This window comes from Protopterus annectens, chromosome 12.part0 (assembly GCF_019279795.1).
Source record: "Protopterus annectens isolate FY-2018-M chromosome 12.part0, PAN1.0, whole genome shotgun sequence".
NCBI lineage: Eukaryota > Metazoa > Chordata > Ceratodontiformes > Protopteridae > Protopterus > Protopterus annectens.
The window spans coordinates 430,126,187-430,143,410 of record NC_056746.1 but is presented as its reverse complement, the minus strand read 5'-3'; the positions used below and the strand labels follow the sequence as shown (position 1 = coordinate 430,143,410).

The following is a 17,224-nucleotide window of genomic DNA, read 5'->3' as shown; positions in this document are numbered from 1 at the left end:
TATGCCCCTGTTGAGCAGAGACACAGAAGTGATACCCGGGGTGTATTTCCTATTTCCCATCCACTCATCAAGATTTTTCTTGAAGAGTGCTAATGAGGAACTTTAATTGACATAGATGGGTAGCTTGTTCCAGAGTATGGGAAGTCTCTGGGACAGGAATCTATCCCTCCAGCATGTCCTGTTTATTGTGGTGACAATGTTTAGGTCCCTAGAGCATGTAGCTTGGAGGGATTGGGATTTCTTTAGGTGTAGCATGCCCAACAGCTCTGGGTTTGACATAGCTTTATATGTTAGGCAGAGATCACCTTGGAGTAGGTGATATGCTACGGAGTAAAGCTGGAGTTTTTTGAGACAATCAGTGTAAGGTATCTGTTTGAGGCCAGTAATCCCCTTTATGAGGTACTTTTGTGGCCTTTCCAGCTGCTGCAGATGTCTTGTGAGGTACATTCCAAAAAGGGCGTTGTACTCTGTAATGGGTCTAATGAGTGTCGAGTAGAGGGGAACAATGACCTCTTTTTTCCTGGATGAGAACCCTTTTGTGATGAGGTGTGCCATGTAGAAGGATTTCCTGACTACTGTGGCGATGTGATTATCAAAGAAGAGACTACTGTCCACCTAGGTCCCAAGGTCTCTTATCACACATTTGGCGTTAGGTAGACTGCCACCTATGTGGTGGTTCATGGGTACAGAGTTTTTATCAAAGGGGATGACGATGCACATTTTGGCATTGAGCTTGAGGCCATGGCTCTGACACCAGGCATCTGTCTCAGTGAGGCCATTCCGTAGGATGTCCACATCATTTGGGGACTTGACTATGGCTCCAAGTTTGCAGTCATCTGCGAAATTCATTAGCCAAAGGCCTTCTGTGTTAGCCTGTACTTTAGAGAAGTAGATACCAAACAGGAGAGGTTCCAGGACGGAACCCTGTGGTAATCCACTTGTCACTGGTTTGAAGTCAGATTTGGAGTCTGCAATTTTTACAGTGTGGGTTCTGTCAGAGAGCCAGTTGGCACCCCATCTTGTGATGTAGGGACTTATACCTAGTTTAGTGAGTTTAGCTATAATTCCAGAATGGGGGATGGTGTCAAAAGCCTTGGCGAGGTCAAGATAGTCTGTGTGAACCACCTTACCCCTCATCTACGCCTTTGGTGACTGCCTCAAAGAAGTCGATCAGGTTCAGTAGGCATTATCTGCCTTTCACAAATGTGAACTGGGTGGGCTCCAGAATTTGGGGGTTACTAATGTCTTTGTTTATGAGTTCCATGATGATACATTCCATGGCCTTACAGACCAGGCTTGTCAGGCTCATAGGGTAACAGTTCCAGGGATCAGTGGTGGCTCCCCCTTTGTGGAGTGGGATAACTGTTGCTGTGCACCATTCAGTGGGCACAAAGCCTGATGTGAGGCTATGATTGAACATGGTGCTTAGGTGGGGAGCCAGTTTATTCTGAAGTTCGTGTAAAACGCAACCTGGGATGTTGTCCGGTCCCATTGATGCTGTGTTTTTGGCTTTAGAGAGTGCAGCTTTTACCTGTGTAGTTGTGATTACAGGGACTCTGCATTCTTCCTTTATAGATATGGGCCCATTAGGGGGTGAGAGGGGGGTAAAGTAAGCATTGAACCTACCTGCCAGGATGTTGGCAATATCAGTTGGTTCTGTAATGTTCGTACCATTGTGCTGTAACTCAGAGCAGATCTGGGTGTTGCCATTGAGATTCTTGGCATAGCTATAGAATACTTTGTGGTTGTCCCTAGAATCAGTGGTGACTTTGTTTTGTAGCTAGCTTTGGAGGATCTTATAAGGGATCTCCACTTCTTACTGAGGCTAACCAGGGAGCTCCTCTACTCATGGGATTTTACTCTCTTTTGCAACAGTTTCTTCCTTCTGTTGTAGAGTTTGTTTATGGCAGGGGAGCACCAGATTGTCTTCCTTTTTTTTTGGAGGATAGCATCTTGGTTCTGTTTGGGATAGCATGATCCATGCACTCGTGTAAGTGCTTATAGAGTGCATTTGTGTAGGATTCAGCAGTCAGTAACTGTATTGGCCATCTGCATGGGTGTCATGAAGTTCGCCACTTCTGTTTTAAGCATGAAGTTGGCTTTGGAGAAATATTTTACCATGGTTTCCTTAATGGGGGAGTGGGACGGGATGTGGATATCTAGGGTGATTAGCTTATGGTCGGATCTGACCAATGAGGAGTTGACTTCTGGTGTGAAACACCGGTCACTCATGTTGGTAATGACTAGGTCTAGGATATTGTTGCCCCTGGTGAGGGTCTGGATAAGTTGATCCAGGGCATTGGAATTTATGAATTCCAGAAACTGTTGAGTGAAGGAGGTGGTACATGAGTAGTTTTCCCAGTTAATGGTAGTTGAAATCGCCCATTATTAGGGTGATTGGTTGAACCGTAATATTTTCCAATATATCAAAAAGAGGAGTGGGAATCCTGGGGCATGGTGGGGGATCTGTAGCAAGCTACAATTTGGATTGCAGTTTTGCCCAGAGTTAGTTGTACTTGAATAACCTCGGATGCATTATGCTGAGCAGCTAGCCTGGAGTTGTGGATATCCTTAATGAATGTGGACACACCTCTGCCTTTGGTGTTCCGGTCCAGGTTAGGTGGCCGAAAAGTGTGATATGAGTTATAACCTGGTAATGCAGGGGTGCTCTCTGGAGCCTTGAACCGGGTCTCAGTCACTACGCAGATATCGATGTTCTCCATTTTAAGGAATGCCTCGAGGGAGTGCATTTTGAGATTTAGACTTCTAGCATTGAGTAGCATTACCCTCAGTTTTTGCTTGCCTGTTCCTGTATGTTGTGTCTCTGTTGAGTTGGTATATAGAAATTAGGCAGAGTGATGGCAAATCCCCCATGCTGAGATGAGTGGAAGGGAAATCCCCATTTAAAACATCTATATTTAATTTTTTCTTTGTTAACATTCCAGCAGAAATTAAACTGTTATCGATACAATTGAACATTAACTATTAATCACATACTCTCTCTGACACATCAGATGGTTTACAAAAGGGCATACAGAATCCACAAAGCATTCTACAATTATTGTGTGTATGTCTGTAATTCTGTCTGTCTGTCTGTCTCATTCCCTCTCTATTCACCCTGTCTGTAAGTTACATGAGCAAAGTACCTGCCTCCACTAATAGGAGTCACAGTGTTGGATTCTCCACTGTCCACAAGGAGAGCTATTTTTAGGACATGGCATCCACATAAACAAAGTAAATCCCTGTCACAATAAGCTGATCATAAATGCGACCTCACATGGTATAATCAGTTGCAAATCAATGCACAGGCAACACACGTACCAAGAACAGTTAATTCATTTTATACCTGCTGATTTTTTTAATCTACACATTTTTTTGTGGTCATGGAGATTAAATATTTTCTTCTAATTTTGCATTTATGGTTGTTAATGTATTCCCTCATGTACAGTATTACATTGTACTACAGTATCAACCACTTTACATGGTATGCACAACCCGAACAAAGACAGGCCTCTTCTCTCTGTCATGACCTTTTCTCTTCCCTTTCTTTACATGGCTCCTGGAAGATCCTAGCTGACATAGCACCCTACCCACCACAACTGCTACCCTGCTACTCCTCCTCCCCGACCACTTCTTCCTTCTCATCCACATGCCCTTCATCACTTATTTACCTCACCATCCCACCTTCTTAACAGCTTCACTATCCAATCCCTCTCTCTACTGTATATCTGCTCCTACCTTTTTTATGTCAGCATCAGCACAATCTTATCCTTACTAAGCCATTTTTCCACTCACTGTGGATTCAGTAGATGGACAAGTACAAACCCTACAATACCTGTCTCTCATGCCTTTCCTTCAGTATTTCTCAGGCACGTAGGCTGCTTGCTTTCTCACTACATATCTGTCTGGCAGCATTATTTACACACCTCTGCCTCCTGATGTCTTCTTTCATTCTCGATTGTACAGCTTTACTAGAATAATGTACATCCTGTGCAGCATATACATCTGTTGGTTAAATATTGGACCAAACTTTCCAAGATCAATAGATATCAGAGCAGCCCCTTCCATATCTTCTCCTTTCCCTGTTCTCTCCCTCTCCCCTCCCACACCAAGCTCTTCCTAAGCTTTCTCAATCCCTAAGGACCCTCTCTCTCCCCCAATACCAGTATACCCGACTCTCCACTCTTTCCCTTACTGCATTTCTGCTCCCATTTACATTTTTGGTTTGTTTCTGCTTTCTCTCCTCCAACAATGCTTACTGCAAACCACTTTTTTGTATCCTCACATAACTAGCAGCACTCTCTTGTCAATCACAACAACACTCTCACCTCTTCAGAAGTTTTAAACTCTCATCAACTTCCTGCTTGAAAATCTCTTTCACCTTCATTTCCTCATTTAGGTCCCTTCCCTTCCCAGAATTCTTGTCAACCCCTCCCCATATCCCTTTTCATCAACCTCATGACTCTTCTGCTATCTTTCTGCATGACCTACTTCGTCACCCACTCCTTTGTGTCCCTCATCTGTTGTGTGCTCGAACTCCTGTATCACCTTCTTCCTATCTCCTGGCTATGCTTGTCTCTTACCCCCATCTCACCTACTATTCACCCTAGTTTCACCACAACATCATAACTCTATAAAGCAGACATGTTGCAACCCAGAAATTTCCCCCTTGATCCAAAACCTTCTTCTCCCACTTTCACTGTCCCTGCATCTATCATGCATTTGTTTGTCACCCCTTAAACTCCATAAATTCATATTCCATAGTGGAAAGTAGCAAATGATGAAACAGAACTATCTTGTGGGGAACCACCATCACCCTAACCACTTTCAAAGTACCTATCAAAAAACATGCCCTACACTCCACTTATCGAACATTACCATAATTGCCATAATACCTTCCATCAGGTTTTCAACCTTTAGTTTTCTGAGCAGTAACTAGACCTTTAACCCCAAATATTGCCTTCCATCCTTGTTATATGTCAGTACTAACCCCATTGCCAATTATGTTTGCCGCCAGCACAACCACTAACTTATCTCCATGAAACTGAAATCCAAAATTCATGCCAAACTTTCCTGAAGTACGCCATCTACATTTGCCAACTGCAAGATACAGTTGTATGCATGCATATGGAAACTATGCTTTGCATCCTTTTCCTACCATTTCTCAGTCTTCTGGCCAAAAAAATGTCCGTCAATAATGTAAAGAAAAAGAGCAAGAGATAGACATCTCATACCTCTTCATATTTCTACCTTTTTTGACATCCATCACTCAGTGCTCCCTTTTATGTATTCCCTTAAATTATTGCCATGTGGCACCCTAAACACTGCATTCCACTCAAGGGACTCAAATGTCATTATATCAAAGAAAAAAGTAAAGGTTCCATACAATACTACAACTTTCCCATGATGTTCACAAAACTTAAAACCACTCTTCAGTGCTCATTTTGAGGGATGACAACTAGCAGACCCTTCCTGAACTGTAACATCACACTTTTAAGTGTCACACTACTAACAAACACTTTGGCACTGACATTTATAAATGATAATAGCCTTACAGCTTGCAGAGTTGTCTGTGTCTATGTTGCCCCAGGGAGAAAAATAACTGGACTGCATAAAGACCACCCACTTTATTATACCAGCACCGCCATTTCCTCATCATTGTACTGCATGTTAACTTACAGATGTCTAAAAGAAAACTATCCCTTACTCCATTCCCTCCTTTCAGGTATCTAATCACATTTGAAACAGCTTCCACCTGTATAGTCCTATCGGATGTTTTCTTGAGCTCATCCTCCAAACCTGTCCTTCCCAACTCGCTCCTTTTATCTCCAATCCCCAAAGCATTGTTTAGCTCCTGTTAAAATTCTTTGAAGCCTCCTCTGTCCTGAACATTCTTACTTTTTCACCCAATCTGGATTGGCTCTGCCCTTCTTACCTTTCTGGCAAAATCATTGACGGAAAAATGCCAAATATAAACCGCAGCATGGCTGATCATTATATTATGTAACAGAAGCATAACTATAAAAATTCAAGTTACGCTGCGCTAAATGTGGGGAAGAATGGCTAACTGGCTTAGAGACAAGAAAAATAAAGATCATTCCAGGAAAAAATAATATAAGTTGGAGAAAGAATGACTCAAATCACAAATTAATAATTTGATTTTTAGGCAATGTATGTTTGTAACTAACAAGTGTACTGAAAGCTCTGTGTTTGCATGCAAGTTAGCTAAAATGTCTGTTAGCCAAGAAAACAGAGGTTGACAACCACCCACCACCACAGTTTGAAGCTAATATGTCTTCCTTGTCATTAACCTCTAGAACACCAGTAGTTCTGAGGAAGAATCACCCATCTCCTTTTCTACTACATTTAGCAATATGCTTATTCGTTATTAGCTGCATATACTTGCTTTCGTATAAGGCAGCCTCCATAAGAGCAATCCAGCCCCCAATCTAAAAGATCTTTCTGCCATGGAGGTGAAAGACTATCTCTGCATTCCTTTATTGAAATGTTTATTTGTTATTTACAAGATATTTCTGTATATGGTCAGTCTTGTAGATTGAAAGGTACAGAATTACTGTAGCAATCCAGTAAAGCTATAACCATTAGCTTGGGTAAGTACAGTCTCTCACACAATGAACAATCCCAGCTTTCAAGTTGCTTGCTGTTACCATGCACTGACAACTCAAAGACTGTAATTATATTTAGGTCAAACTGCTATGTATATTTGCTTGACAATGTTTCTATTTCTCTAACATTACTGAACTATGAATTTGCATGTATTTTGCTGTTTTGCATTCTTTTATTAATTTGAACCATTTTGAAAAGATTTTCAATTCTAAGATTCTCCTTAAAACATTATAAATTTGTTGTGACATAGTAACACATTATGCATGAAGGTGAAGTCAAATGTAGAAGAAAATTAATGTGACCAAACAAAGTAAAATATTTAGTCCTTTACATCAAAGATGGCATCATCAATGTCATTTGTGAATAATCCAAATAAAGATTATCATGTTTTTATGACAGGTATTTGGAGTAAGTGGAAATGAACATGAAGCCATTCTTCAAAAAGTCAAGGAGGCAAAGGTAATGTTTGTATCCATTCTGTGGTCATATCACAAACAGGTCAAGTGTCTACTATATGCATAAAATACAAGCTTGAGTTTTACACACTCAGCTAAAGATTACAGCATTTGATCGTAACCTTATATTGTTTGATCATCTCAGAAAAGATAGCAGCATTTCCTAAAATAGAACCAAGATATACAAAGTAGTATTTTTTTTTTTCACTAAATAAAACCATTATAACAAAGTAGTATTTTGAAGGACTGATTTGTTAGGACTGTCCAGGTTCATCTTGATATTGTGGTTGTTCAGAGACAAAATAATGAAGAGATAATATCTGGAAAACCTTGTTTTCCTTTGGTGGTTGGTAAGGGCAAACATGTCAACATATGCTGCTGCTGATTAGAAATCCAATCTACAAAAAATCAAGACAATGCAGACTTTAACCGTACGCATGCGTTTTATTTCAACATTGGTCACTCAAAGACAGAGACGAAAACAATGATGTGATTGAACATGCAAGCCATTTAAGCTCTTGGTTACTTGTGAGGTTGTAGAAATCCTTGGGCAAAGTAGTGAGGCAGGAGAGACAAAAAATAGTGAGGCTGCTCTGGAATAATACCAAATGGAAGTGGGAGTCCAAGGTAAATGGGTGTGAGTGCTGAAGACAGTAATTGTTGTACACATTAAAAAAACTACATCTGTCTAACAGAAACGTGTATAATGATCACAAAAAGCATACAATGATTTCAAACCTAGAATCCTGTGATGCTCAGGACTAGCATGCAAATGAATTGTTGCCATAATGGTTAAGGTGTTTACCTTACAAACACAAGGTGCAGGGTTTTAGCCTCATATGGGGTGATTAGCTAGGCTTAAAATAGCCCACAAGGGCACTTAGCCTAGTATGAACAACAGCTAAAGTTTTATGCAAATGCTGAAATGTATTACCATATTCATTTTAGTTACCTCACAGTTGGTCAGTCACTAACTGGTTACCCATTATTTCCATGATCCTGTTCCTCTAATTTTAACTTCACCGACTATATTTTCCATTAGGTGACTTGAATACAAGGCTAAGAGATCACAGTTTGTGCAGCTATGTTAGCCCATGCAGGACATTTCTTTACTCCCAATCCTCAAAAAAGTGTAAAGAAATATGACAGTTGGAGCACGGCGTAGTCCAAAGCTTTATTAAAATAACAGTCCTAGCACCTCAACATAAGTCTTTACAAGGATTATTATTTTATTTCTCTTCTCCTGAAACTTGTGCAATGGTAATCATGGGGTTATATTTACAAAAGGAGGAGTGGGAGGCCAAAGTCCTTCATACTGGGGTACAAGCTCATAAAATGATAGATACATTACAGTTAGTGACATCACTTACTTACTTACCTCACACCATAGCCCTCTACTCTACATGCAATCATTTCACACTTGATACTTTTCACACTTGAAAAGTCTCAAAGTGTCATATTTGATCAGTTCACCAACACAACACATCAGTCTAATTCGACCACATCAATATCATGCTTATATGTATATGTATGTATACACACACACACACACACACACACACACACACACACACACACACACACACACACAGTGGATATAGAAAGTTTACACACCCCTGTTAAAATGCCAAGTTTTTGTGATATAAAAAAATGAGACCACAATAAATCAATAAATAAAAAATAAAAAACGTACAATACGCTGGTTGCATAAGTGTGCACACCCTTAAACTAATACTTTGTTGAAGCCCCTTTTGATTTAATTACAGCATTTAGTCTTCTCAGGTACACACCTGTCATTAATTAAAGAGACTCTGATTAACCCCAAATAAAGTTCAGCTGTCCTAGTAGGATTTTCCTGACATTTACTTAGTTGCCTGCAACAGCAAAAGCCATGGTCAACAGAGACCTTACAAAGCATCAGAGGGCTCTCATTGTTGAAAGGTATCAGTCAGGAAAAGGGCAGAAAAAAATTTCCACAGCATTGGATATTCCATGGAAACAGTGAAGACAGTCATCAAAAAGTGGTGAAAATATGGGACAACAGGAACATTGCAAAGAATTGGATGTACCTCCAAAACTGATGAAAAGACAAGATGAAAACTGGTCAGGGAGGCTGCCAAGAGGCCTACAGCAACACTGAAGGAGCTGCAGGAATTTCTGGCAAGTACTGCTTGTGTACTACATGTGACAACAGTATCCCATATTCTCCATATGTCTGGACTCTGGCTTAGGGTTGCAAGATGGAAGCCTTTTCTTACAAAGAAAAACATCCAGGCCCAGCTAAAATTAGCAAAACAATACATCAGGTCTCACAAAAGCATGTGAGAAAATGTCTTATGGTCTGATGAGACCAAGGTTGAACTTTTTGGCCACAATTCCAAAAGGTATGTTTGGTGCAAAGACAATACTTTGCATCACCAAAAGAACACTGTCCCCAAGGTGAAGCATGGTGGTGGCAGTATCATGCTTTGGGGTTGCTTTTCTTCAGCTGGAACTGAGGCTTTAGTCAAGGTGGAGGGAATTATGAACAGTTCCAAATACCAGTCACTTTTGGCCCAAAATCTTCAGGCATCTGTTAGAAAGCTGAAGATGAAGATGAAATTCACCTTTGAACATGACAATGACCCCAAGCATACATCCAAATCAACAAAAGAATGGCTTCACCAGTAGAAAATTAAAGTTTTGGAATGGCCCAGCCAAAACCCAGACCTAAATCCAATAGAAAATATGTGGGGTGGCCTGAAGAGGACTGTGCACAAGAGATGCCCTCGCAATCTGACATATCTGGAGCACTTTTGCAAGGAAGAGTGGGCAAATATTGCCAAGTCAAGATGTGCCATGCTCATAGACTCCTACCCAAGAAGACTGAATGCTGTAATTAAATCAAAAGGTGCTTCAACAAAGTATTAGTTTAAGGGTGTGCACACAGAGCAAAGTATTAGTTTAAGGCTGTGCATACTTATGCAACCAGCGTTTTGTATGTTTTTTATTTTTTATATTCTTTCCCCTAACAGATTTGTTTGTTTTTCAATTTAATTGTACAGGTTATAGGTCACATTAAAGGTGGAAAAAGTTTTGAAATGATTTATTATGGTCTCATTTTTTTATATTGCAAAAACCTGGCATTTTAACAGGGGTGTGTAAACTTTTTATATCCACTGTAGATGGTTAGAAGTCACTTGGTCAACACTAATTTGTGCAATATAAGTAAACTATAGTATGTTTTGAGTGAAGAGCTATTTGTGCACAGTGTTTTATTGGGCAACTTCTGGGTTGGTTTACAAAGGTAAGCGGAAAGGCTTAAAGATCGTATGCAAGTGTTTGTGTTTTATGGTTAGGGTAAAGATTAGGTAGAGGATAAACTTAGTTTGTCTACAAGTGTGTGTGTTTCATGGTTAGGGTAAGAGCTTGGTAAGAGGATAGATTTAATGTGTGTACAAGTGTTTGTGTGTGTGTGTGTGTGTGTGTGTGTATGTGTGTGTGTGCCTGTTTTACGGTTAGGGTAAGGGTTAGGTAAGAGGATAGATTTAATGTGTATGCAAGTGTGTCAGTGCATGTTCATAGGTTCATAGGTTGGTACTAGGCTATCAGCCCTAGGGCCTATACAAGCCTAACCATAACAATTCCCTGGCTATTTCTTCCCACACTATTTACTTCCCTGGACCCCTGTCTAGCAGGGCAACTGACATGATCCCCAGGGTAAATTTCCTATCTCCCATCCAATCATCAAGGTTCCTTTTGAAGAGGGCCAAAGAGGCTCTCTGCTTGACATGTGTGGGCAGTCTATTCCAGAGTCTGGGGAGTCTCTGAGTCAGGAACCTATCCCTCCAGCATGTTTTGTTTATTGTGATGACATGGTTTAGATCCTTGGAGCAGGTGGCTCTGAGGGATTGGGATTTCTTTAAGTGTAGCATGTCCAACAGCTCTGGGTTTGGCATGGCCTTGTATGTTAAGCAGAGATTGCCTCTGAGTAGACGATATGCGACAGAGTATAGCTGGAGTTTTTTAAGGCGGTCAGTGTAGGGCATCTGCTTTAGGCCTGTGATTCTTTTAGTGAAGTATTTCTGCGGCCTTTCCAGTTGTTGCAGATGTCTTGAGAGGTACATACCAAACTGGGCGTTGTATTCTATAATGGGTCTAATGAGGGATGAGTACAGTGGGACAATGACCTCCTTTTTTCTGGATGAAAAGCCGTTAGTGATGAGGTGTGCCACATAGAAGGATTTCCTGACTGTTGTGGCGATGTGGTTATCGAAGGTGAGACCACTGTCCACCTGTGTCCCAGGGGTATGGTGGGGGATCTGTAGCAAGCTACAATTTGGAATGCAGTCTTACCTAGTGTTAGTTGTACCTGGAAAATTTCAGATGCATTGTGTTGGGCAACTAGCTTGGTGGTGTGAATATCCTTGGTGAATATGGACACTCCTCCACCTTTAGTGCTTTTGTCCTGGTTTGGTGGCTGATAAGAGTTGTAGTCTGGTATTGCAGGGGTGCTCTTTAGAGCCTTGAACCAGGTCTCAGTTACTCCACAGAAATCAATGTTCTCCATTTTTAGGAGTACTTCGAGAGAGGGCATTTTGAGGTTTAGACTTCTGGCATTGAGTAGCATTACCTTCAGATTTTACATGCTTGTACCTGTTACGGTGGTGGTTTTGTCCTTTGAACTTTGCCTAAAAAAGGCACTATAGGGGTGGCAAGAGCCTTATACAGTAACCTGAATCCCAGGGGCGACAGGTGCAGACCATCTCTGGCAAAGCATCGTGGTCTATCGATCATGTCATCCCAGGCAGACAAATACTGGATCCCCTTTGAATGACACCAGAAGCTTAGCCAATTGTTGAAGTCAATCATTTTGTCCTTATATTGTGGTATCATTCTGGGCAAAGGCAGGATGCTACTCAGGGCTAGGGTCATACCTGCCTGGGCCACCTGATCCAAGAGCTCTTCCATGTCTCTTTTCATGTAGTCTAAGAAGGTACATCTCAAGTCATTCACTCCAGCATGGACAATGACAGAGTCATATTTGTACTTGCTGTGGAGTGACTTGAGTGCATGCATTATGTGGTGGATCCTGGCACCTGACAGGCAGCTGACTGTAATTTTCTCCTTGTTCAGCCTGGTGAGTGGGACATCAGTGTGCCTGACTATAGAGTCACCTATGACTAAAGTGTTAGGTACTTTGTCTTGCCTTAGGGGCTGTTGCTGGGTGGCACACTGGTGTTGTGGGCTATGTGACACTTTGGTTGTGATTGGTGTTTGTTTGTGTTTTAGCTTCTGAGGTCCTTGTTGCTTGGGCATGTTACAGTTAAGGGCCTCCGCATATGTGGATTTGATGTTGTTATGTGTGAGTGTTGGTGTTGTGGGTTTAGAAGGGCTATGTGTTGCTTGAGGTGTAGTACAGGTGTTAACTTTCTCCTCTTGAATGTCTAGCACAATCTTGGGTGGAGAGAGCTTTGCTTCCAGTTTGGCTATGTAAGTGCATCTCTCACAGGTTGTAGTGTTGAGTGGAAGGAGGAGAGGGTTGTCTGTGTACATGAAGCAATTGCTGCATTGCTCCAGTATGCCCAGATTCACCAGGTGGACAGGAGAAATCACCGGAAGCTGACCCTTGGACATGTCTGGTTTGGTGCTTTTTTTGTAAAGTATAGGAGCTGTTTTCCCTTACCTTAGCAAGGTACTTTGCAATTATAGGCTGTTTAGTGCCTATGATTAATTTCTCCTTATTAACAAGGAGAGTTGAGTGCTTGTATCAGTTTAAGGCTTCCTAGTGCTTTCCAGCAGGTATTAGAGCATGTGTGCGTTTTACCGTTAGGGTAAGGGTTAGATAAGAGAACAGAGTTAGCGTGTGTGCGAGTGTCTGTGTTTTATGGTTAGGGTAAGAGTTTAGGTAAGAATATACTAGTGTGTCTGTGAGTGTGTGTATTTTATGATTAGGGTAAGGGTTTGGTAAAAGGATAGATTTAATGTGAGCGCAAGTGTGTATGTTTTACGGTTAGTGTAAGGGTTAGGTAAGAGGCTAGATTTAGTGTTTGTGAGTTTGTGTGTTTTATGGTTAGGATAAGGATTAGTCAAGAGGATAGATTTAGTGTGTGTGTGTGTGTGTGTGTGTGTGTGTGTGTGTGTGTGTGTGTGTGTGTGTGTGTGTGTGTGTGTGTGTGTGTGTGTTTGCGTATGTTTTTTACAGTTAGGGTAAGAGTTAAGGAAGAGGATAGATTTAGTGTGTGTGCAAGTGTGTGTGTTTTATGGTTAGGGTAAGAGTTAGGTAACAAGGATAGATTAAGTGCATGTTATATGGTTAAGATAAGCGTTAGGTAAGAGGATAGAGTTAGTGTGTGTGCGAGTGTGTGCGTTTTAGGGTTAGGATTGGGGTTAAGAAAGAGGATAGGTTTATTATGTGTGTTATATGGTTAAGGTAAGGGTTTGGAAAGAGGAAATATTTAGTGTGTGTGCAAGTGTGCGTTTTTTGGGAAGAGGATAGGTTTAGTGTGTGTGTGTGTGTGTGTGTGTGTGTGTGTGTGTGTGTGTGTGTGTGTGTGTGTGTGTGTGTGTGTGTGTGTTTTATGGTTAAGGTAAGGGTTAGGTAAGAGGAAAGATTTAGTGTGTGTGTGTGAGTATGTGTGTTTTATGATTAAGGTAAGGATTTGGAATGAGGATAGATTTAATGGGTGTGCAAGTGTGTGTGTGTGTGTGTGTTTTTTTTTTCCGGTTAGGTTAAGGGTTGGGTAAGAGAATAGACTTAGTGTTTGTGCAATTGTGTGTGTGTGTTTTTGGTTAGGATAGGAGTTAGGGAAAAGGATAGGTTTAGTGTGTGTGTGTGTGTGTGTGTGTGTGTGTGTGTGTGTGTGTGTGTGTGTGTGTGTGTGTGTGTGTGTGTGTGTGTGTGTGTGTGTGTGTGATTTATGGTTAGGTAGGGTTAAGTAAAGAATAGATCTAGTGTTTGGGTGAGTGTGTGTGTTATACAGTTAGGGTAAGGGTTAGGTAAGAGGATATATTTATTGTGTGTGTGTGTGTCTTATGGTTGAGATGCAGGTTAGGTAAGAGGATAGGTTTAGTGTCTGTGTGTTCAAGTATGTGTATTTTATGGTTAGCCCCTGCCCATTCTAGTAATGTGTTCTAACCCTAACACTAACTGTGCCCCTAACCATAACCAAACAGCTTCCCTTAAAAAAAGTCTGTTCTATATCATTACCACAATTCAGGCAAATTTGAGATGAATATGTCCTAGGCTTATAGGTAGTACATCGAAAAAGGAAATGTATTTCCCTTTCTGATATACTGGGGGTCAGTGTTTAGTGCTGATTTAATGAATTGTTGGCATGTTGTAGTAATTTTTTTTTTTTTGATCGTTTAACATGTCATACATTCATTACATAATCCTATACATGTGTGTGTGTGTGTGTGTGTGTGTGTGTGTGTGTGTGTGTGTGTGTGTGTGTGTATATATATATATATATATATATATATATATATATATATATATATATATATATATATATATATATACACACACACACACACACACACACACACACACACACACACACACACACATTTACTGTCTCCCTTTATTTCATCAAAAGTAGAAAAGGTTGAAGGTACAAAATTTTGAAACCAATTTTATTTAGAGGAGCATGCCCCTGATAAATGTACAGTGTAATTCCAGCATCGCACAACAATAAACGAGCAAATTCTATTTCCATCATTTTGTGGTTTTGATATTTTATACTTTCAATGAAACCCAAGGGAGCCATATATACAGAAGTATTGAGAGTACAGAAATAAAATAAAATTTCTTGTAAAAACTCATGTACGTATATATACATATATATATATATATATATATATATATATATATATATATATTGTTCTATATTAGAATCCACATTCATCGACACATAAATGTCGAAGTGCAAAAATACCGAAGAGCGTAAAAAGCGAATCTGGAATGTCAAACGTCCTTTTTTTGGCCGGCAGGGTGATTATGGGGATGAGGAAATAAATCATTTTCCATATGTAGTGCAGTCTCGAAGTTGGTATATTTAAGAAGGGGTGGTGTGGTGGGTGCAGGGGGCTTGCCCCCCTGCAAAAACGTTTTAAAAAGTGGTTCGCTTAAGGTTTTTTACGTTGGGTTTTCCTTACCTGTATGGTGCTGTTGCTTCCATGAATATGTTCGATGTTGTGGTGTTCACGTTTTTCGCCTTTCTCTGTATTTGGTTTTCAACATTTATGTGTCGATGAATGTGGATTCGCAAAAGTAAGCTTTCGCGAATTTAATATAGACACATATATATATATATATATATATATATATATATATATATATATATATATAGCTAGATACACAAATAGATAGAAATAAACATCTACATACTGTACTAGCTGCACCCCTGCACATGCATGGTGATACTTCTTTAAAAGAACATCCTCATGTATCACCAATGTTGAAGGTCACTGAACATCTTGGTATTGTCAAAATAGTATAAATTTAGCATTGCAAGGGATTTTAATGAAAAGAAGAACACCAATATTTACAATTCCAAGAGGCAAAATGATTTATATGGTTTTGCTTGGTTTAATTTCTAGCACCGTGCCAGGAATGGAACTAATTCCTAAGTCAAGGTATGATAAAAGTTCATGAAACTAGTATTGTTTCAGTCTTTGATAATAGCCAAAAGTACTGTTCGTAATACCTGCAATGTGCCCATAAATGACTGCTGTGACTCATTATTGAGTTGTACATATCGGTAGCATATCTAAATATGAGTATATATTCTTGTTTAGGAGGCCCATTGCTCCTACTGTTATTGGAAATGTCTGAGTATCCTTTATCCACATTGCTCTCATTTATGCCTGCAAGTCCTGCTAGGTATTTTATTTCTTTGTGTTTCTCTGTACATAAGAAACTGTAATCACTGGCTGTAGCAGTTTTATGGCCGTATGTACCACATGATGTGGTGTAAAAGATAAGTTAAAACATATTGGCAAAGCACTTAAAAAATGTGTTTAGAAGGGATGCAAGCACCTTGCAGGCATCAATATTTTAGCTCAGAGATCCCGGCAACTCAGAGAAACAGCAAAGCAAAAAAATACAGAAGAAATGCGTTTTTCAAATTTTCCAAAATGTTACAATCTTGGAGTGCGAATATTTAAGTATATGTGTATAGAGAGTTATATGTGTTGTGGGGAGTTGCTCCCTACAAAAATATATTCAGTAATTGTTGAGTTACCTACTACAAAACAAAAGCTGTTTGTTAAACCACTACAAATGCAGATTTTCAATAAGTGGTTCAGAGAAATATATTTCAATCTCTAATCAGTTCAGCAAATACATAATCTAGCAATTTTGATCAAGCAGATAGGATTCAATAAACTGGGATTTCTGCCAAGATAATTTAGCAATGTATTTCTGTGTTTTTAGAAAGGACACAGACCCATGTGAAGAAGATTACTCTATATTCGAGGTTTGCTGATGTCACCTACTTCCCAGTTCCCAGAAACGAGAGTAAACTCAAATGATGGAAGGGTGGTTGCTAGGGTAGAATCCCATGCACTATTACCTTTGTTCCTGGATTGTGGCTGAAAATGATCATCACTTACGTTACGTATTTGTAGCCTGTTTCCTGTCATGGTCAGCCACCCCCACACAAGGTCTGTAACATTTCCTGACCCTGTACCCTGTTTTCCATCCAGGTGCTCCCCTCATCCCACCCCATCCCTAGCATGGCAGTCCTCTGTCATGCCTTATGCCATACTTCCCCACACACTCCTTTTCTTTGTATGGGGTTCATAGGAAGCTACTAGGTTGTAGTCCAGGAGACCATTGAGGAACCCAGCCCAAATTTGTTATGGCCCCAAAGTACCTTCTGGTTAAGTAACATGCTCACACAGTAAGCAAATGAAGGCTGGGGGAATCTAACCCTGTACTACAGGAATTAGCTCATTAAACACTCATAGCCTTATTCCTCTGTACTAACTATTCAACTGTTCCTGTTGCTTCACTGCATTCTTATGAGTACCATGCAATATTCTTTATTACTAGTTATCTTGTCTGCTGTTAGTTAACCTTTATGGCGGTACACTCTGCTATGCACTACATTCCATTTCCTAAGTTAGTCATAATAATGTGGTTTCCTGCAGCATGG

General features: G+C 40.2%; 1 protein-coding gene across 2 annotated transcripts in view; it reads left to right on the top strand.

Moving 5' to 3' along the window:
• Positions 1-17,224, top strand: part of BAIAP3 (BAI1 associated protein 3) — a 2,552,914-nt gene that overhangs the window by 1,713,241 nt on the left and 822,449 nt on the right. For both annotated transcript variants that reach the window (XM_044089547.1, XM_044089546.1), the window contains exon 6: positions 7,027-7,086. In XM_044089547.1, the coding sequence (XP_043945482.1) occupies positions 7,027-7,086 (60 nt within the window). The remainder of the gene's footprint in view (positions 1-7,026; positions 7,087-17,224) is intronic.